At 46.6% G+C, this 22,777-nt stretch overlaps 1 protein-coding gene across 1 annotated transcript in view; it reads right to left on the reverse strand.

Annotated features, from left to right (window-relative positions):
• The window catches only part of MRPL3 (mitochondrial ribosomal protein L3), a 227,919-nt gene that overhangs the window by 35,707 nt on the left and 169,435 nt on the right, over nucleotides 1-22,777 (reverse strand). The window contains exons 7-9 of the mRNA XM_063922364.1: nucleotides 16,304-16,412; nucleotides 14,290-14,367; nucleotides 10,969-11,046 (exon numbers count right to left, since the gene is read on the reverse strand). Coding sequence (XP_063778434.1) covers nucleotides 10,969-11,046; nucleotides 14,290-14,367; nucleotides 16,304-16,412 — 265 coding nt within the window. The remainder of the gene's footprint in view (nucleotides 1-10,968; nucleotides 11,047-14,289; nucleotides 14,368-16,303; nucleotides 16,413-22,777) is intronic.

Below are 22,777 nucleotides of genomic sequence, written 5' to 3' on the forward strand. Positions count from 1 at the left end.
TAGGTTTCGAAGAAGACTCTCCGCTTGTAGTAAATGGCCCTGAGTTCCAACACATTGATGTGTAGACAGGACTCCTGGTCTGACCAAAGACCCTGAAAATGTATTCCCTGTGTGACCGCTCCCCATCCTCGGAGGCTCGCGTCCGTGGTAACCAGGATCCAATCCTGAATTCCGAACCTGCGACCCTCCAGCAGGTGAGCACTTTGCAACCACCACAGGAGAGACACTCTGGCCCCTGGGGACAGAGTTATTTTCCGATGTAAGTGCAGATGGGACCCGGACCACTTGTCCAGAAGGTCCCATTGAAAAGTCCTTGCATGGAACCTTCCGAAGGGAATGGCCTCGTAGGCCGCCACCATTTTTCCCAGAACTCGAGTGCATTGGTGAACTGACACCCTTTTCGGTTTTAGCAGGTCTCTGACCATGTTCTGGATGTCCTGGGCTTTCTCTATTGGGAGGAAGACCTTCATTTGTTCCGTATCCAGTATCATACCTAGGAACGGTAGTCGAGTTGTCGGAATCAACTGTGACTTTGGAAGATTTAGAATCCAACCGTGTTGCTGGAGCACTCTCAGAGAGAGCGCCACACTGCTCAGCAATTTGTCCCTTGATCTCGCTTTTATCAGATCGTCCAAGTATGGGATAATTGTGACTCCATGCTTGCGCAGGACCACCATCATTTCCGCCATTATCTTGGTGAAAATCCTCGGGGCCGTGGAAAGTCCAAACGGCAATGTCTGAAATTGGTAATGACAATCCTGTACAGCGAATCTCAGGTATTCCTGATGGGGGGCATATATGGGGACATGAAGGTACGCATCCTTTATGTCCAGATATACCATAAACTCCCCCTCCTCCATGTTGGCTATTATCGCTCTGAGTGATTCCATTTTGAATTTGAATCTTTTTATGTACAGGTTTAGGGATTTCAGATTCAAAATAGGTCTGACCGATCCGTCCGGTTTCGGGACCACAAATAGGGTTGAGTAGTAACCTCTTCCCTGCTGGTGCAGGGGAACCTTGATTATCACTTGCTGTATACACAGCGTTTGAATTGCAGCTAACACTATATCCCTTTCCGATGTGGAAGCTGGTAGGGCCGATTTGAAAACTCGGCGCGGGGGCACCTCCTCGAATTCCAATTTGTAACCCTGGGAAACTATTTCCAACACCCAGGGATTCAGGTCTGAACTGATCCAGGCCTGACTGAAAAGTCGAAGACGTGCCCCCACCGGTGCGGACTCCCTCAGGGGAGCCCCAGCGTCATGCTGTGGGATTGGAGCAGCCGGGGAGGACTTTTGTTCCTGGGCACCTGCCGAAACAGGTGCTCTTTTGGCTCTACCCTTACCTCTGGCGAGGAAAGAGGATCCCCGACCTCTTCTGGATTTGTGCGACCGAAAGGACTGCATCTGAGAGGGTGCTACTTTCTTTTGCTGTTGGGGAACATATGGTAAAAAATTTGATTTACCTGCTGTAGCTGTGGAAACCAGGTCCGTCAGCCCATCCCCAAACAATACATCACCCTTATAGGGTAGTACTTCCATATGTTTTTTGGAATCCGCATCACCCGTCCATTGGCAAGTCCATAAGGATCTTCTCGCTGAGATAGACATGGCATTGGCCCTAGAAGCTAGCAATCCAATGTCCCTTTGAGCATCCCTCATAAATAAGACTGCGTCTTTTATATGGGCTAGAGTTAAGAATATAGTATCCTTATCCATATTATCAAATTGATCTGTCAGCTCATCTGTCCAAGCTGCAATTGCGCTACACACCCATGCCGACGCAATTGTCGGTCTTAGCACAGCACCCGTATGAGAATAAATACACTTTAAGGTAGTTTCTTGCCTGCGATATGCAGGGTCCTTAAGGGCCGCTGTGTCAGGAGACGGTAGCGCCACTTTCTTGGACAAGCACGTCAGGGCCTTGTCCACAGTGGGGGATGATTCCCAAATCTCCCTGTCCTGCTTAGGGAAGGGGTATGCCATATAAATTCTTTTGGGGATCTGCGGTCTCTTTTCCCAAGCTTTTCCAAAGAAATAATTTAATTCATGGGATGCGGGAAAAATAAGAATTTACTCACCAGTAATTCTATTTCTCGTAGTCCGTAGTGGATGCTGGGTACTCCGTAAGGACCATGGGGAAAAGACGGGCTCCGCAGGAGACTGGGCACTCTAAAAGAAAGATTAGGTACTATCTGGTGTGCACTGGCTCCTCCCTCTATGCCCCTCCTCCAGACCTCAGTTAGGGAAACTGTGCCCGGAAGAGCTGACACTACAAGGAAAGGATTTGGAATCCAGGGTAAGACTCATACCAGCCACACCAATCACACCGTACAACTCGTGATAACTATACCCAGTTAACAGTATGAATAACAACTGAGCCTCACTGAACAGATGGCTCATAACAATAACCCTTTAGTTAAGCAATAACTATATACAAGTATTGCAGACAATCCGCACTTGGGACGGGCTCCCAGCATCCACTACGGACTACGAGAAATAGAATTACCGGTGAGTAAATTCTTATTTTCTCTGACGTCCTAGTGGATGCTGGGTACTCCGTAAGGACCATGGGGATTATACCAAAGCTCCCAAACGGGCGGGAGAGTGCGGATGACTCTGCAGCACCGAATGAGCAAACTCAAGGTCCTCCTCAGCCAGGGTATCAAACTTGTAGAATTTTGCAAACGTGTTTGATCCCGACCAGGTAGCAGCTCGGCAAAGTTGTAAAGCCGGGACCCCTCAGGCAGCCGCCCAAGAAGAGCCAACCTTCCTCGTGGAATGGGTTTTGACTGATTTAGGATGCGGCAGTCCAGCCGCAGAATGTGCAAGTTGAATCGTGCAACAGATCCAGCGAGCAATAGTCTGCTTAGAAGCAGGAGCACCCAGCTTGTTGGGTGCATGCAGGATAAACAGCGAGTCAGTTTTTCTGACTCTAGCCGTCCTGGAAACATAGATTTTCAGGGCCCGGGCTACGTCCAGCAACTTGGAAGCCTCCAAGTCCCGAGTAGCCGCAGGCACCACAATAGGTTGGTTCAAATGAAACGCTGATACCACCTTAGGGAGAAATTGGGGACGAGTCCTCAATTCTGCCCTGTCCATATGGAAGATCAGATATGGGCTTTTACATGACAAAGCCGCCAATTCTGACACACGCCTAGCCGAAGCCAAGGCCAAAAGCATGACCACTTTCCACGTGAGATATTTCAACTCCACGGTCTGAAGTGGCTCAAACCAATGTGATTTTAGGAAATCCAACACAACGTTGAGATCCCAAGGTGCCACTGGGGGCACAAAAGGGGGCTGAATATGCAGCACTCCCTTAACAAACGTCTGAACTTCAGGCAGTGAAGCCAGTTCTTTTTGAAAGAAAATAGACAGGGCCGAAATCTGGACTTTAATGGATCCTAATTTTAGGCCCATAGTCACTCCTGACTGTAGGAAGTGCAGAAATCGACCCAGCTGAAATTCTTCTGTTGGGGCCTTCATAGCCTCACACCAAGCAACATATTTTTGCCATATACGGTGATAATGTTTTGCTGTCACATCCTTCCTAGCTTTGATCAGCGTAGGAATGACTTCAACCGGAATGCCCTTTTCCATCAGGATCCGGTGTTCAACCGCCATGCCGTCAAACGCAGCCGCGGTAAATCTTGAAACAGACAGGGCCCCTGCTGTAGCAGGTCCTGTCTGAGAGGCAGAGGCCAAGGGTCCTCTGAGATCATTTCTTGTAGTTCCGGGTACCAAGTCCTTCTTGGCCAATCCGGAACGACGAGTATAGTTCTTACTCCTCTCTTTCTTATTATCCTCAGTACCTTTGGTATGAGAGGAAGAGGAGGGAACACATAAACCGACTGGTACACCCACGGTGTCACTAGAGCGTCCACAGCTATCGCCTGAGGGTCCCTCGACCTGGCGCAATATCTTTTTAGCTTTTTGTTGAGGCGGGACGCCATCATGTCCACCTGTGGCCTTTCCCAACGATTTACAATCAGCTGGAAGACTTCTGGATGAAGTCCCCACTCTCCCGGGTGGAGGTCGTGCCTGCTGAGGAAGTCTGCTTCCCAGTTGTCCACTCCCGGAATCAACACTGCCGACAGTGCTATCACGTGATTTTCCGCCCATCGGAGAATCCTTGTGGCTTCTGCCATCGCCATCCTGCTTCTTGTGCCGCCATGTCGGTTTACATGGGCGACCGCCGTGATGTTGTCTGACTGAATCAGCACCGGCTGGTTATGAAGCAGGGGTCTTGCCTGACTTAGGGCATTGTAAATGGCCCTTAGTTCCAGAATATTTATGTGTAGGGAAGCTTCCTGACTCGACCATTGTCCTTGGAAGTTTCTTCCCTGAGTGACTGCCCCCCAACCTCGGAGGCTTGCATCCGTGGTCACCAGGACCCAGTCCTGTATGCCGAATCTGCGGCCCTCGAGTAGATGAGCACTCTGCAGCCACCACAGCAGAGACACCCTGGCCCTCGGGGATAGGGTGATCAGCCGATGCATCTGAAGATGCGATCCGGACCACTTGTCTAACAGATCCCACTGAAAGATCAGTGCATGGAATCTGCCGAATGGAATTGCCTCGTAAGAAGCTACCATCTTTCCCAGGACTCGCGTGCAGTGATGCACCGACACCTGTTTTGGTTTTAGGAGGTCTCTGACCAGAGATGACAACTCCTTGACCTTCTCCTCCGGGAGAAACACCTTCTTCTGTTCTGTGTCCAGAATCATACCCAGGAACAGCAGACGCGTCGTAGGAACCAGCTGCGACTTCGGGATATTCAGAATCCAGCCGTGCTGTTGTAGCACTTCCTCCTAACAAATACTTTCTTTACTAGAAGCTCAGGAGAGCCCCTAGTGTGCAACCAGCTCGAGCCGGGCACAGATTCTAACTGAGGTCTGGAGGAGGGGCATAGAGGGAGGAGCCAGTGCACACCAGATAGTACCTAATCTTTCTTTTAGAGTGCAAAGTCTCCTGCGGAGCCCGTCTATTCCCCATGGTCCTTACGGAGTACCCAGCATCCACTAGGACGTCAGAGAAATTAATAATCTGTTTCCTTCCCTTAAACATGTGTACCCTTGTGTCGGGGACCGAGGGTTCATCCTCAGTATGCAACACATCCCTTATTGCCACAATCATACCCTGAATGGTTTTAGTCACCCTAGGGTGCAATTTTACTTCGTCGTAGTCGACACTGGAGTCAGAATCCATGTCGGTAGTAGTGTCTTGTGTTAAGGGACGCTTTTGAGACCCCGACGGGCCCTGTGAGTCGGTCCAATCCGAGGATTGACCCCCTGATGTCCCCCCTAAGTCAGCCTTATCAAGCCTTTTATGTAAAGATGCCACACTTGCATTCAACATATGCCACATGTCCATCCAATCCGGAGTCGGCACAACCGACGGGGACACACCACTCATTTGCTCCACCTCCTCCTTGGAGAAGCCTTCCGCCTCAGACATGTCGACACACACGTACCGACACCCCACACACACAGGGATTAACCTACAAGGGGACAAAACCCCAACCAGGCCCTTAGGAGAGACAGAGATAGAGTATGCCAGCACACACCAGCGCCTAAAAACACTGGAAAAAATATGACCAGATAGCGCTTTTTTATATATAATATACCAATTCCCACTCACTGCGTCGCTAATGTGCCCCCCTCCTCTTTTTTCCAGCCTGTGAAGTTCAGCAGGGGAGAGACCAGGGAGCCAGCGTTCATGCATGCAGCTTCTGTGGAGAAAATGGCGCTGGTTAGTGCTGAGGATCAAGCCCCGCCCACCCGACGGCGGGCTTCGGTCCCAGTGACTTTTCTATTAAAATGGCGGGGGATCTTAGATTTACTGCCTCCGCAGCCTAATCTATCTGAATTTGCCCAAAAGTGAGGAATATTGCTGCCCAGGGCGCCCCCCCCCTTCAGTGCTGCTCTGTGTGTGTGACTGGGAGCAATGGCGCGCAGCTTACCGCTGCGCGCCTTACCTCATGAAGATCTGATGTCTTCTGCCGCCTAAGATGTCTTCTGCCTTCTCATACTCACCCGGCTTCTATCTTCGGCATCTGTGAGGAGGACGGCGGCGCGGCTCCGGGACGAACCTCAGGTGAGACCTGTGTTCCGACACCCTCTGGAGCTAATGGTGTCCAGTAGCCTTAGAAGCAGTGCCAAACTTGACAAGCCAGCTCTGCTTCTCTCTCCTCAGTCCCACGATGCAGGGAGCCTGTTGCCAACAGGACTCCCTGAAAATAAAAAAACGAACAAAATTCTTTTTCAACAGAAAACTCTGGAGAGCTCTCTGCAGTGCACCCATTCTCCTCTGGTCACAAGATCTAACTGAGGTCTGGAGGAGGGGCATAGAGGGAGGAGCCAGTGCACACCCATAGTAAAAGTTCTTTTTAGGTGCCCTATCTCCTGCGGAGCCCGTCTATACCCCATGGTCCTTACGGAGTCCCCAGCATCCTCTAGGACGTAAGAGAAATATACACACACACACACACACACACACACACACACACACACAAACACACATATATACACACACAGTTATATACACACACAGTTCTGGTCTATGCGCCTTAGGGAAAAGTTTGCCTTATACTTCTGTCAGTCTTTTCTCCTGTTAGGAATTAGTTATATAAAACCTATGGTTAAGTAACTACAATCCATTTTTCAATACAAGCAAAAAACATTAAGGTACCTATTGGATACTAAAAACCAAAGGGTCATGATCACTATGTAAATATTTCATGGCGATGGCGTTTTTTGTCACTCTGACGTAACAGTAAGGTACATGTAAGGGTTGGGTATGAAATGTCAGGATGCTGTTGGTCAGGACAGTGAAAATCCCGACAAGGGGTGGTACTGTAAGTAGTATAACCCTCCTCCTACCCTACCCCTCACCCTCCTTTTTAGGTGCCTAAAGAACAAAAATTTGACACAAACCATGTACAAATATATACTTATCCAATATAAATGTTGCATACTTTCCATATCTCTTTCCTGACAGCATCACCAGCAGAGAACGTGAAGACAACTAGAGAGTAACAACTGCTAAATGGAGTTTTTAGGATTGGGTTAGCTAGTAAGTCCATCTTATATTGTTTTGCATCAGTGTGTCTAGTATCCCAAGAAGAATACAGATTTGCTCAATGGAGGCTCCGACTTTCTCTGCTCAAGAGACTGCTCTAGTGTAATGTGCTTAGTGACCAGTAAAAGGAACTTTATGAATGGCTTTATAGCCCTCATTAAGGGTGCGCTTGAACCATTTAAGCACAAGGTGAATGTCTATCCTTGTATCACACAGTAGCCTTAGGATATACCAGTAAGCAACTCGACCAGTTTTCATCCACCAAAATGTAAACATAGGTGCTATATCGAATTAATAAGTCGAAGCTGTAAGAACAGCTCGATGATTGTACAGGTGTGTACTCAGCTTAAGGCAATGAAATACTTTCTACTTTTTCAGTTCTGAACAAAAAAAAAATAAGGTAAAAAGTATATTCTGTGAACTATTGAACTATGGAAAATTAAGGCTACCTTTGATAGAAAAAAAAAGTAACCTCTAGTTGCATCAAAGGCCATTAAATATGGTACTCTGATGGATATGGTGTAAATGAGACTCTTCTAGCATCTGATGTCTTTTTTGCCTGAAAATGCGTCTTAGTGACATCGCATTGCGATAGGACACACAAGGAGACTGTGCTGATTTGACATGATACTTGTATGCGCGCCTGAGTCTCTGAATCCGTACACAAAGTGCTACAAAGTAGCAGCCACAGCTTTTTTTTCAGTACAAGTTCTGTTCTGCTCTGTGTATAGACTCAGTCACATACAATATACATGTGTCATATATCAATTTAATCTGCAGTGTCTCCTGGTGCATCCTAAATCGATACTGTACCAGACGCTAGCAGAGTTGTATGGGACCTAGTAGGTTACTCTCATTAAACATTGCACACTGCATGGCGTATTGAGGCTAGATGTATAAGGACACATCTGACAAGGACTAGCACCCGCCTTCACATAGAAACGCAGAATTTGACAGCAGAAAATAACCTTTGGTCCATCTAGTCTGCCCTTTTAGGGTGTGGCTATTACGGTTAGGGGTTTGGTCAGGGTATTAGCATTATGGTATTAGGGTCAGGGATTGGATTAAGGGTACGGGCTGGGGTATTAGTGTAAGGGTAGTGGGATTAATTATCAGGGTTATGGTAATTAGTGTCAGGATTCATGATAAAGGGTGACGGGTTCGGTATGGATTACTGGCGGGCTGGATGCAGACAATCAAAATCCCGGCAGCGGCATCCTGCCCGCCAAAATGCCGGAAGCAGGGCGAGCGCTAAGAGACCCCTTGAGGGCGAGCTGTACTCGCCACGCTGCCGGCTCGGTGGCTCACCACAGGAACTATTCCCACTCTATGGATGTCGTGGGCACCCACAAGTAGGAACATCCCTGTTGCCCTGGGATTCCGCTCGGCGGCATTGCCGCCAACCGGAATCCCATTTAACGCATCCCAGGATGACAAGTATGGTATCAGTGTTAGAGTATTAGTGTCTGGGGTTAGGATTAATAATAATAGTAATCATTTTATTTATATAGCACAATTTCTCCAGTAAGAATCAAGGAGCTCAAGGATCAGGGTTAAAGTATTAGTGTTTAAGCGTGAGGGTTAGGGTATTCGTGGTATGGCATTAGGATTAAGGGTGATAGATAGGATATTTAGATTTAGTTATCTTGGCCCCTGTAGTGAAGCTACAGGAGGTGCGGCTGGTACGGATCTTGGAGGTAAGAGGAACAGCAATGTCAAATTGCTTCCACTCACAATTCCAGGAAGAGTAGAGGACTGATCAGAGCTAGTGCATGCATGTACTGGACTGTGCATTATTAATGTACTAGACTGTGCGGTTGCCTCAGGAGGTGTATGAAACCGCAGATTTGTTGCAGCGGTGAACTGCATAGATAGTGTGTGTATGTCCATCCGTGGATTTTGAGTGTTTTCAAGCAGTACCATGAGGGAGGCATCTGACTGGTTCCAAATTTATTCTGCAGCAGGACAATGACCCCAAACATACAGCCAATGCCATTAAGAACTATCTCAGCGCAATGAAGAGCAAGGAGTCCTAAAAGTGATGATATGGCTCCCACAGAACCCTGATCTCAACATCATCGAGTCTGTCTAGGATTACAGGAGACGGAAGGATTTGAGCAAGCCTACATCCACAGAAGATCTGTGGTTAGTTCTCCAAGATGTTTGAGACAACCTTCCTGCCAAGTTCCTTCAAAAACTGAAGACTTGATGCTGTTTTGAAGGCAAAAGGTGGAAACACCAAATATTGATTTGATTTAGATTTTTATTCTGTTCATTCACTTTGCAGTTTATTAATAGATAAAAATAAACTAAGAATACTTCGATTTTTGAAATCATTCTTACTTTGCGGCACTACTACTCTCCAGAGACCTGCTTCCTGGCAGTGTACCTCATCTGTTCCAGTTCTAGTTCCTGTATATGCATTATCTCATGCTGTCTTGCTATAAGCTCCAGGCTGTGCACCATACACAGCAAGCTCGACCATCAGCTCAGGTTGAGGGTCATACACCGCATTAACTACCATCAAGCTCCAGGCTGTCTGCCATACACAGCAAGCTTCACCATCATCTTCAGGCTGTGCGCTGTACACAGCACTACAAGATCAGCAACATCAATTCGAGGATGTGCATGGTACACATCAAACATCAAGTCCAGACCATGCTGTATAGACCGTTTACTCCAACAGACTGATTCAGCTTGTCTCAGTTACTCCAGGCCGCTCTCCAGACTACTCTGCATTCTGCCTCCCATCCCAATCTGTATGTGGAGAAGCTTCATTCAGCCACCTAACTTCATCTACTCTCCTAATACAGAAACCAGCCCTAGTGTTCCTTACCTGGGTCAACAAAACCCCAGATACCTGACAGAGGTTACTTGGAATTATAATATTCTTTGCATTAAATGTTTTATTTTATATAAAATTGGTTGTTGTAATGTTTTGCTTGACAGGTCTCATACATGGATATGGGTCAACTATACAATGTTCTGCAATTTAATTTTCTCACAGTAACAATGTACTGTTGCTTAGAGAGGTCTAGTGTTTGAGTGAGAGATTTGAAGATAAAGGGTTTAAAGACAACTTTCCACTATACTAAAGAGATGCCAGTATTTCTTACAAAGTTTAACATTTCAAGTGCTTTCACCAATAATAAGATGCCATGTAACTGCAAATTATGGTAGAGCAAACTGTTTACAATTGATTTATGCTTTACATAATACCTTTACACACACACAAAAAAAGAAAAAAAAGTCTATTGATCACGGCAAAGTATTGTACAGCACTTTGTACAAGTTATCTATCCATCCATCCACATGCGGGGAGGTAAATGGCTCAGTAGGTACTGGCTAGTACCAGAGCCAGATTTACACACAATATACGAGCCAAAAGGTACATGTGAGCATTATACCCAGGGGCAGCAGGATATACTGCTGGAAATTTGGTGAGTTTTGATCAAAGATAATGTGTGGAAAAGATAGGCGGGGGAGGCACTCTCTCACCTGTCAGTCTTTTTACTCCAGAGTTTTGACAACAAAAATTATTAGAATAATACAAAGTAGACATTTCTAATAAATTCTTTGTATGTTTCATATACTTTATATAGTCAAAACTCAGGTGTATACGTGTCAGTATGACAGGAAAGGCTCTGCCTCACCTCACCTCACCGCACGTCATGGATATATACTTCTTATATTTGGGAATGTCCTATTCTCCTGAGCTGCAGGATGCATACAGAGTTTAAAACATTTTATTGCTCATGCTAGAGGCACCATATAGAAATAATACATAACAGTGATACTGCTCACTGCTTGTGTGAGTGCAGAAGCACAATTAATAGAAATTATTTTTCAAAAGGATGGTGCAAGCAAAGGAAGCAAATCTTACCTTGACTAAACAATTGGTATGTCCTGGGACAGAGCCATGCACATATAGGATGTTGTGTTTTGTATTCACTCTCCATACCTGGATAATATAAATTGAATGTAAATAGTTACTAGAGTGAAGGCTGAGACTATCACATTATGGGGTATATGCAATTCACGGCGAATCGCGGCAAATTATCACCGTTTTTCAATTCGACACAATTCGACAGGTGAATTCCGGCAGGTGGCTGCCGGAATTCACCATATTCAATGAAAAACGGATTCGACAGTCCCGCGGGCGAAAAACGGACGATTTGCCGGATTTTGCCGCGATTTAAAAAAACGGGAAAAAACCCGTAAAAAAAATGGCGTGGGGTCCCCCCTTCAAAGCATAACCAGCCTCGGGCTCTTCGAGCTGGTCCTGGTTCTAAAAATGCGGGGAAAAATTGGGCAGGGATCCCCCGTATTTTTAAAACCAGCACCGGGCTCTGCGCCTGGTGCTGGTGCAAAAAATACGGGGGACAAAAAGAGTAGGGGTCCCCCGTATTTTTTACACCAGCATCGGGCTCCACTAGCTGGACAGATAATGCCACAGCCGGGGGTCACTTTTATACAGTGCCCTGCGGCCGTGGCATTAAATATCCAACTAGTCACCCCTGGCCGGGGTACCCTGGGGGAGTGGGGACCCCTTCAATCAAGGGGTCCCCCCCCCACCAGCCACCCAAGGGCCAGGGGTGAAGCCCGAGGCTGTCCCCCCCATCCAATGGCTGCGGATGGGAGGCTGATAGCCTTGAGAAAAATGACAAGAATATTGTTTTTTCCAGCAGTACTACAAGTCCCAGCAAGCCTCCCCCGCAAGCTGGTACTTGGAGAACCACAAGTACCAGCATGCAGGAGAAAAACGGGCCCGCTGGTACCTGTAGTTCTACTGGAAAAAAAATACCCAAATAAAAACAGTACACAGACACAGTGACAGTAAAACTTTATTACACACTGCCGACATACACATACTTACCTATGTTGACACGCCGACTGCCACGGTCTCCGACGATCCGAGGGTACCTGTGAAAATAATTATACTCACCTTCCAGCGTCCAGAGGTACATCCACGTCCAGAGATACATCCACGTACTTGTTAAAAAAACAAAACGAACACCCGTGCCATGCCGGACAGAAAGGGGTCCCATGCTTTCACATCAGACCCCTTTCCCCGAATGCCGGGACACCACGTGACTCCTGTCACTGAAGTCCCTTCAGCCAATCAGGAAGCACTACTTCCGTGGCGCTCACCTGATTGGCTGTGCGCTGTCTGAGCTGTCAGACAGCGCATCGCAAAGCCTCTCCATTACTTTCAATGGTGAGAACTTTGCTGTCTGCGGGGGTTACCCGCGGTCAGCCGCTGACCGGCGGGTGACCTCACCGCTAGCCGCTAAGTTCCCACCATTCAAAGTAATGGACGGAGCTGTGCGATGCGCTGTCTGACAGCTCAGACAGCGCACAGCCAATCAGGTGAGCGCAACGAAGTTGCGCTTCCTGATTGGCTTTAGAGACCTTTCTGTGACAGCTGTCACTCTGAGAGGTCTCTCTGCATTCGGGGATAGGGGTCCCATGTGTAAGCATGGGACCCCTTTCAGTCCGGCATGGTACGGGTGTCCGTTTTTTTTTTTTTAACAAGTACGTGGATTTATCTCTGGACCCTGGCTGAGGTGAGTATATTGATCTTTTCTTTTCAGGTATCCGTGGATTCTACTTGGAGAAGAGGACCGATGTCGGCGTGTGAACATAGGTAAGTATGTGTGTGTCGACGTATGAAATAAAGTTTTACTGTCACGGTGTCTGTGTACTGTTTTTATTTGGGTATTTTTTTTTCAGTAGAACTACAGGTACCAGCGGGCCCGTTTTTCTCCCGCATGCTGGTACTTGTGGTTCTCCAAGTACCAGCTTGCGGGGGAGGCTTGCTGGGACTTGTAGTTCTTCTGGGAAAAAAACAATATTCTTGACATTTTACCAAGGCTATCAGCCTCCCATCCGCAGCCCTTGGATGGGGGGGACAGCCTCGGGCTTCACCCCTGGCCCTTGGGTGGCTGGGTGGGGGGGACCCCTTGATTGAAGGGGTCCCCACTCCCCCAGGGTACCCCGGCCAGGGGTGACTAGTTGGATATTTAATGCCACGGCCGCAGGGCACTGTATAAAAGTGACCCCCGGCTGTGGCATTATCTGTCCAGCTAGTGGAGCCCGATGCTGGTGTAAAAAATACGGGGGACCCCTACTCGTTTTGTCCCCCGTATTTTTTGCACCAGCACCAGGCGCAGAGCCCGGTGCTGGTTTTAAAAATACGGGGGATCCCCTTTCAATTTTCCCCCCGCATTTTTAGAACCAGGACCAGCTCGAAGAGCCCGAGGCTGGTTATGCTTTCGAGGGGGGACCCCACGCCATTTTTTTCAGGGATTTCACCATTCCATCTATAAAAAAAATAATAATAAAAAAAAAATATTATTTTTAAAAATATATAAATAATACTTGTGCCTCCAAAAAAGACAAACCAAGTACCTAATCCCTTCTAATATAAATAGATCTGATATTACCACGAAAAAAACCCACAAAAAAAACATGTTTTAATTTTTTTTTATTGGTTTCACCCTCCAAAGTGTGGCGGATTGAAAATGACGAATTTGCTGTCTAAAAGCACTGCTGTCGAATTTCCAAACTTGAATTGAATATGCTTTTGTCGAATTGCAGCACTTGTATCATTGCAGAAAAGTCGAATTTGCAAAAAGTCGAATTTCAAAAAGTCGAATTTTGAAAGTCCGTTTTTTTGACGGAAAGCACTGAATTGCATTGACAAATTTTTTTTTTTGGCGAAACATACCCGAAATTCGACAATTTCGGGAATTCGACCGCAATTGCATATACCCCTATAACTCACTCAGTGTTCAGACTAATTTTTAAAATGGTACAGACAAAATTCATTGGCCTAGCCCAGTGGTTCCCAAACTTTTTTGAATCACGGCGCTCTAGAGTATCAGAATTGTTTTCACGGCACCCCTATGCCAAAACGTTTTTATTGAGAAATTTAGAATAAATATTAAATGAAGTAAATTGTGTTTATATGTCGTTCTTAGGTTCAATTGTGTGGTGTGGGACAGGATTTGCTTCTGTTTGTCCACATATTGTCTGATTGGCAGCCACCAGCACTGGTTTTGCCTATTACATTGATCATAAATAATTTAAATTTGTCCTGGACCACCAATCCAAGGCACCCCTGCAAGTGTCCTGAGGCACCCCAGGGTGCCTAGGCACACAGTCTGGGAACCACTGGACTAGCCATAAAGAAAAAACAAACCTTGAGGGCATGAGACGTTCTGTAGAAGTTCCCCAATGGCCCGGGCAATTTTGTTCCTGGGAACACTCGAGCTGGATCCTACTTTCAAGAAAACATCAACATTTTAACTTACAGGATTCCATATAATTGAGAAAATGTAATCTACATGTACAGAGGACACGTACACAAATGGAATAGTGCAGTTAAAAGCAACCTATTGCTCCTTCCAACACTTTTGTGACTTCCCTGACTCACTGTGTTTTGTATTTGCTTAGATCAGTGATCGCCAACCCGTCGCTCGCGAGCTACCGGTAGCTCCCCGCAGTAATTTCGGTAGCTCACAGAGCGCACGGGATCGGACAATCACTGATACGGCACTCCCTTCTTTTTTGATATGATGCCAGCCGTCAGCCAGAGCTCATGGACCGGCAGCGGCGGCACCTGATTGGCTGCTGGACCGCAAGCTTTGATTGGCTCACTTACCGGCGCCATATTTCAAATGACCGCCTCCGCCGGAGACCATCACCCTCACGGTCCCCCGGATGTCACAGGCAGGAGAGGCACGCACTGCGCAGCGCTCTCCTCCCCTTCCATCCCTCAGAGGGGAAGCCAGCAGCAGTAAGCATTGTGCGGGGAAGGGGGGGCACTGTGGGGGCATTGTATCTGGCACTGCAGGGGGGCACTGTATCTAGCACTGCAGGGGGGCATTGTATCTGGCAACGTGGGGGCACTGTATCTGGCGCTGCAGGGGGGCACTGTATCTGGTGCTGCAGGGGGGCACTGTAACTGGTACTGCAGGGGGGGCACTGTATCTGGCACTGGTAGGGGCATTGTATCTGGCACTGGTAGGGGCATTATTTGTGTATCTAGCACTGCTGGGGGGGCATTATTTGTGTATCTGGCACTGCTGGGGGGCATTATTTGTGTATCTGGCACTACGCAGGGGGGGCAATACTTGTAGTTGTGAGGCCACACCCACTTTTGTAGGAATGCGCGCATTGGGGAAAACTCTTTCAGAGGTTTTGTTTTCCAAAAGTAGCTCAAACCCCAATAAAGGTTGGAGACCACTGGCCTAGATGTAAAAACAAAACAAAAACAGAAATCTGGAAATGTAGCCATGTCTAATGGGCCCTACACACTTGCTGATAACGATGATCGAAATGAACGATATTGTTAAAAAATGAATGATAAATGGTTCATATCGGTCAGTGAGTATGCATCAATGATGAATGAAGCACGGCCCCGCAATCGTTCATCGTTTATCTAGCCTCGTTTATACATACAACTCAATTTAGACCAGTGGTAGCCACCCCTGGTTCTCGAGAGCTACCAACAGTTCACGTTTTCCAGCTCACCTAGCAGGTGCACAGGTGTAGTCATTACTAACGGACACATTTTTAAAGATATACAGTTGGAGCTAATTACTTCAGTTGTGATTCTGTGAGGAGATCTGGAAAACGTGAACTGTTGGTAGCTCTTGAGGACCAGGGGTGGCTACCCCTGATTTAGACGATATAGATGTATGTATTCTCATATTGTCCAAATTGCCCATCAATACTGTCCAGTGTGTAGGCAAAGATCGTTGGCGGAAAAAAACGATCATCGATAATATCGTTGGTCGATACAATTGCTAACCTCGCCCAGTGTGTAGAGCCCTTAACCTGGACAGGTCTTCATGGGGCCTGCTACACTTATGACGGTATGCCCCTACTGTATATAGCCTTGTAATACACTGATCAGGATACCCAGACATAAGGAGCTGCAAGTGTCAGCCGCTGGAAAGTGTAAATGCGGCTGCACATTACAGATGCATGCGCACTGCGGCAAATGCCACTATCACAGGCAGAAGTTTGATTTATGCCCAACTCAAAATGTCAAGACACCCCACAACATTATTTAAATACATAGCAAACAGAGGTTCTTTGTGTAAGCCTACTGCCAATGTCTGCGTTTGCCTACCGTTAATTGAAATAACATCGAAAATGGTGTATACCACTCAAATCATGTAACAGGTATAACTTAGTCTTTGACTTACACCACCAGCAATAGCTCCTGGCCTACGGTGCGTTTTAGTCTGTCCGTGTGACGCTGGCTGGCCTTTAAAGCCCCATCTTTTCATCACGCCTTGAAATCCTTTGCCAATCCTGGGGAAAAAAAAAAAAAATCTATGTATTAAGATATTTTAGTACACATTGGTTATAATTTACAAATGTGTAAAATTGGAGGATGCGGTTCGTTAAAAGTTGATTTTGATGTCATCTGCTTATTTTTGTGTCCAAGCATAAATGTGTGCCTGACCAAACTGTGGGAGTGGTAGAAGAACCTGGTAATGACCTTGAACATTAGTCTTTTTATAGAATACAGTATTTATAGTTAACACTATAGTTGGACTATATTATAGGCTGTATCAAACATGTTTAAATAATATAAATAGGATAAGTTGTCAGGAAAAGGTTAAACATACCATAATAAATAAATACACAAACATAATAAAACAAGTACTGCACTTTCTAAGCACACATTCTTCCATCTCATGATAAGGCTCCTGTCTCTTCTTCCTGATAGCTACTCTCTGGGTAGCTACTCAAACTGATGGCTACTCAAACTGGGTAGAAGAAGCTTAAACTGCATGATGCGGCAGCAGCTCTAGAAATCATATTATATACCATTGCTATTGTCATAATTTGAGTCACTTGCCAAGAGGAGGGGGTTTCTGGGCAACCAGAAACCACCCCCCTGCGTTTGCCTATGAGAGGTGGGTGGACAGTGCTATGGGTGTGTGCAAAACTATATAAGCACAAAGTCAGAGTCAGCTGTACATATAAGGCATTTCTAAAAAAAAATAAAAAATAAATATAGAATACATGTATAATTTGAAATACACCAAAATATTATATAACACAAAACCTTCCAGTATGAAAATACATATCACTGTTCATTGATAGTGGGTTACAAGTGCAATAGAGCAATAAAGTTTTGAAAAAGTCCCAAAGTTCAGTTCACAGTCAGCTCTAATAATAACCGCTCAGAGTAGGCATTTTCGCTGTGAAATTGACTAGTTGTTATTAAAGCTGACTTTTTATTGAACTTTGGGACTTTTTCAAAACTTTATTGCTCCATTGCACTTAGAAACAGCTATTTAAATCAGTCCGTATAAAGATAGGAAGTTTCATACCATCAGATTTAGATGCATCTGTGTATGTCATTGAAATTATTGTATTTTAGTTTGCAGTTTTACACACATCCACAGCACGGTCCACCTACTCCTCTCTTTTTCTTGGCACTAGAAAGACCCTGCATCACTCCCTTATGAGACCACTAACTGTTCCCCTCCCTGTAATCAGATCAGTAAGGACAATTGATCATACTGGAAGAAAGCCAGCACAAGTGACATCTCATCCACCAATGTTTCGAGGGAAGAAAACTCAAAAGGGACTGTGTAAAGCAAACTAATATGAGTAATTATTTGACAGCCGCTCACTGGAGGTAATAAAATGTAAGATATCTGATACATCTCTTACTTGAGACAATTTCAGAATTCCTAAGATAATATTGCACACGTACGTAACACAATAATAGCAATTACTGGCAGCTTAGAAAATAAATCGTACAAAACAACCAATGTAGTCTTACCCATTTGCTTTCTGAGCTGCTCTGTACCCCCAAATACTCTGCCTGCTGGATGCATATAGTTTTTCCCTATACAGTAAGTATGATGGATCTGGTTTAATTATATATTTTTATTCTGCACTATATGATGCATAATAAATGTGCAACAGTGTCGCAGGAGTGTTCTTAGAGACTGCGTTAAAAAATGAGTGTTTCATGTGTCCAGTAGTTCAGTAAATAAAATATATGCAAGATAGGTGAATCTAAGCTAGCACCAGGTGCCATATATTAGGTCAGTGTTGTGATGTGTGCCATTTAAATGCTCAGTGCAACATGACAAAATGTGTTTAACAAATGTGCTCTGTTCTCAGGCCTGCACTGAAACGGAACAGCAGAAAAACACCAATTATGGGACTCACTGGCTGGGGTATTCTGCAGCTGCTTCCCTAAATGTCTACATGTATTTTAGCAGTCATGACGCCCAGTGGGACAGCTCACCTGAGATACGATGTGGAGAAAGCACATACAGACTAACTGTAAAAGTGGGTTAAAAGGCGTATTGAATGTTCCAAATTAATTTGATCTGTCAACAACTTCATCTCTAGATCATATTTTTAAAAATGAACTCAGAATGTGCTTTGGATTGTGATTTACTAAATACTCATAAAAAATAACGGCAACGTCTGAAATTGGTAGTGACAATCCTCCACCACAAATCTCAGGAACGCCTGATGAGGTTGATAAATTGGTACATGAAGGTATGCATCCTTTATGTCTAGAGACACCATATAATCTCCCTCTTCCAGACTTGCAATGACCGCCCTGAGCGACTCCATCTTGAACTTGAACCTCTTTAAGTATAGGTTTAAGGATTTTACATTTAGAATGGGTCTGACCGAACCGTCCGGTTTCGGGACCACAAACAGGGTTGAGTAATAGCCCATTCCCCTGCTGCAGCAGGGGAACCTTGACCACCACTTGTTGGAGACACAATTTTTGAATTGCTGCCAAAATTACCTCCCTCGCTGGGGAACAAGTCGGCAGTGCCGATTTGAAAAACCGGCGAGGGGGCACCTCTTCAAATTCTAGCTGGTACCCCCGGGAAACAATGTCTATTGCCCAGGGGTCCACCTGAGAATGAATCCAGACCTGGCTGAAAAGACGAAGACGTGCCCCCACCGGTGCGGACTCCACCCGCGGAGCCCCAGCGTCATGCTGTGGATTTAGTAGAGGCCGGGAAGGACTTTTGATCCTGGGAACTGGCTGTAGTTGGCAGCTTTTTCCCCTTGCCCTTACCTCTGGCAAGAAAGGAAGATCCCCGAGCCCTCTTGGATTTATGCGGCCGAAAGGACTGCATCTGATAATGTGGCGTTTTCTTAGGCTGTGAGGAAACATAAGGTAAAAAGGTTGATTTACCTGCAGTAGCTGTGGAAACTAGGTCCGCGAGACCTTCCTCAAACAACTCCTCACCCTTGTAAGGTAAAACCTCCATATGCCGTTTTGAGTCGGCATCACACAACCACTGTCGGGTCCACAGTGCTCGCCTGGCTGAAACTGCCATAGCGTTCGGTCTGGACCCCAGTATGCCTATATCCCTCTGAGCCTCTCTCATATAAAGGCCACATCCTTAATATGACCCAGGGTCAATAAGATAGAATCCCTATCCATCGTATCCATATCAGTAGATAAGGTATCGGTCCACGCTAGTACAGCGCTACAAACCCAAGCCAACGCTATTGCCGGTCTGAGTAATGTACCGGTATGCGTGTAAATTGACTTTAAGGTAGTTTCTTGCTTGTGATCAGCAGGATCCTTGAGGGCAGCAGTATCCTGCGACGGCAGCGCCACCTTTTTGGACAGGCGCGTCAACGTTTTATCCACCCTTGGGGATGATTCCCACCGTATCCTGACCTCGATCGGGAAAGGATACGCCATAAGAATCCTTTTGGGAATCTGCAGCTTCTTGTCTGGAGTTTCCCAAGCACTTTCAAATAACTCATTTAATTCAAAAGAAGGTGGAAAAGTAACCTCAGGCTTCTTTTCTTTAAACATGTGGATTTTCGGATTAGGCACCGCGGGGTCATCTATAATATGCAGCACATCCTTAATAGCAATAATCATATAATGAATACTCTTTGCCAATTTTGGCTGCAACCTCGCATCATCATAATCGACACTGGATTCAGAATCCGTGTCGGTATCTGTGTCAACTACCGAGGAAAGTGGGCGTTTTTGAGACCCAGAAGGCCCCTGTGATGTAGGGAAAGGCAGGGTATGACCCTCTGCACTGTCCCTGGATTCTGCTTTGTCCAAACGTTTGTGCAATAAATTAACATTTGCATTTAAAATATTCCACATTGCCATCCAGTCATGTGTCGGCGTTGCCGACGGAGACACCACACTCATACGCTCCACCTCATCCCTAGAAGAGCCTTCCGCTTCAGACATGCCGACACGCACGTACTGACACACCACTCACTCAGGGAAAACTCTATCTGGAGATAGTTCCCCCAAAAGGCCCTTTGGAGAGACAGAGAGAGAGTCTGCCAGCACACACCCAGCGCCAATAACCCTGGGAAAAGAAAAAATATTACCCAGATACAGCGCTATTCACTGCGCCAAATTATGTGCCCCCCCTTCTTTAAAACCCTGTCACCGGTGATCAGCAGGGGAGAGTCCGGGGAGCCAGCTTCTCAGCGTGTGCTTGCGGAGAAAATGGCGCTGGTGAGTGCTGAGGGAGAAGCCTCGCCCCCTCAGCGGCGGGCTTCGGTCCCGCTCTTTCTTTAAACTGGAGGGGGTCTGAAATAATACAATTTTTTTTGTATGTACCTATTGCCAGTGTCGAGGTCCACATTGCTGCCCAGGGCGCCCCCCCCCGCGCCCTGTACCCAACAGTGTCCGCTGTGTGTGTGTCCGTGGGAGCAATGGCGCGCAGCGTTACCGCTGCACGTTACCTCACTGAAGATCCGATGTCTTCTGCCGCCTTCGAAGTCTTCTGCCTTCCTATACTCACCCGTCTTCTATCTTCCGGCTCTGCGAGGAGGACGGCGGCGCGGCTCCGGGACGAACCGCTAGGGGAGACCTGCGTTCTGACTCCCTCTGGAGCTAATGGTGTCCAGTAGCCTAAGAAGCAGAGCCTAACATTTAAGTAGGTCTGCTTCTCTCTCCTCAGTCCCACGATGCAGGGAGCCTGTTGCCAGCAGGTCTCCCTGAAAATAAAAAACCTAACAAAATACTTTTTTTACAGGAAGCTCAGGAGAGCTCCCTGTAGTGCACCCAGTCTCCTCTGGGCACAGTATTAAACTGAGGTCTGGAGGAGGGGCATAGAGGGAGGAGCCAGTGTACACCCATACCTAAAGTTCTTTTTAGTGCCCATGTCTCCTGCGGAGCCCGTCTATTCCCCATGGTCCTTACGGAGTCCCCAGCATCCTCTAGGATGTAAGAGAAAATAAGAATTTACTTACCGATAATTCTATTTCTCGTAGTCCGTAGTGGATGCTGGGAACTCCGTAAGGACCATGGGGAATAGCGGCTCCGCAGGAGACTGGGCACAAAAGTAAAGCTTTAGGACTACCTGGTGTGCACTGGCTCCTCCCCCTATGACCCTCCTCCAAGCCTCAGTTAGGATACTGTGCCCGGACGAGCGTACACAATAAGGAAGGATCTTGAATCCCGGGTAAGACTCATACCAGCCACACCAATCACACCGTACAACCTGTGATCTGAACCCAGTTAACAGCATGATAACAGAGGAGCCTCTGAAAAGATGGCTCACAACAACAATAACCCGATTTTTGTAACAATAACTATGTACAAGTATTGCAGACAATCCGCACTTGGGATGGGCGCCCAGCATCCACTACGGACTACGAGAAATAGAATTATCGGTAAGTAAATTCTTATTTTCTCTGACGTCCTAGTGGATGCTGGGAACTCCGTAAGGACCATGGGGATTATACCAAAGCTCCCAAACGGGCGGGAGTGCGCGGATGACTCTGCAGCACCGAATGAGAGAACTCCAGGTCCTCCTCAGCCAGGGTATCAAATTTGTAGAATTTAGCAAACGTGTTTGCCCCTGACCAAGTAGCTGCTCGGCAAAGTTGTAAAGCAGAGACCCCTCGGGCAGCCGCCCAAGATGAGCCCACCTTCCTTGTGGAATGGGCTTTTACAGATTTTGGCTGTGGCAGGCCTGCCACAGAATGTGCAAGCTGAATTGTACTACAAATCCAACGAGCAATAGTCTGCTTAGAAGCAGGAGCACCCAGCTTGTTGGGTGCATACAGGATAAACAGCGAGTCAGATTTTCTGACTCCAGCCGTCCTGGAAACATATATTTTCAGGGCCCTGACTACGTCCAGCAACTTGGAGTCCTCCAAGTCCCCAGTAGCCGCAGGCACCACAATAGGCTGGTTCAGGTGAAACGCTGAAACCACCTTAGGGAGAAATTGAGGACGAGTCCTCAATTCTGCCCTATCCGTATGAAATATTAGGTAAGGGCTTTTATAGGACAAAGCCGCCAATTCTGACACGCGCCTGGCTGAAGCCAGGGCCAACAGCATTACCACTTTCCATGTGAGATATTTTAAGTCCACAGTGATAAGGGGTTCGAACCAATGTGACTTTAGGAACCCCAAAACCACATTGAGATCCCAAGGTGCCACCGCAGGCACAAAAGGAGGCTGTATATGCAGTACCCCTTTGACAAACGTCTGCACTTCAGGAACTGAAGCCAGCTCTTTTTGGAAGAAAATCGACAGGGCCGAAATTTGAACCTTAATGGACCCTAATTTTAGGCCCATAGACAGTCCTGTTTGCAGGAAATGCAGGAAACGACCCAGTTGAAATTCCTCTGTAGGGGCCTTACTGGCCTCGCACCACGCAACATATTTACGCCAAATAC

The sequence above is a fragment of the Pseudophryne corroboree genome, chromosome 5, assembly GCF_028390025.1.
Source record: "Pseudophryne corroboree isolate aPseCor3 chromosome 5, aPseCor3.hap2, whole genome shotgun sequence".
In the NCBI taxonomy this organism is placed as follows: domain Eukaryota; kingdom Metazoa; phylum Chordata; class Amphibia; order Anura; family Myobatrachidae; genus Pseudophryne; species Pseudophryne corroboree.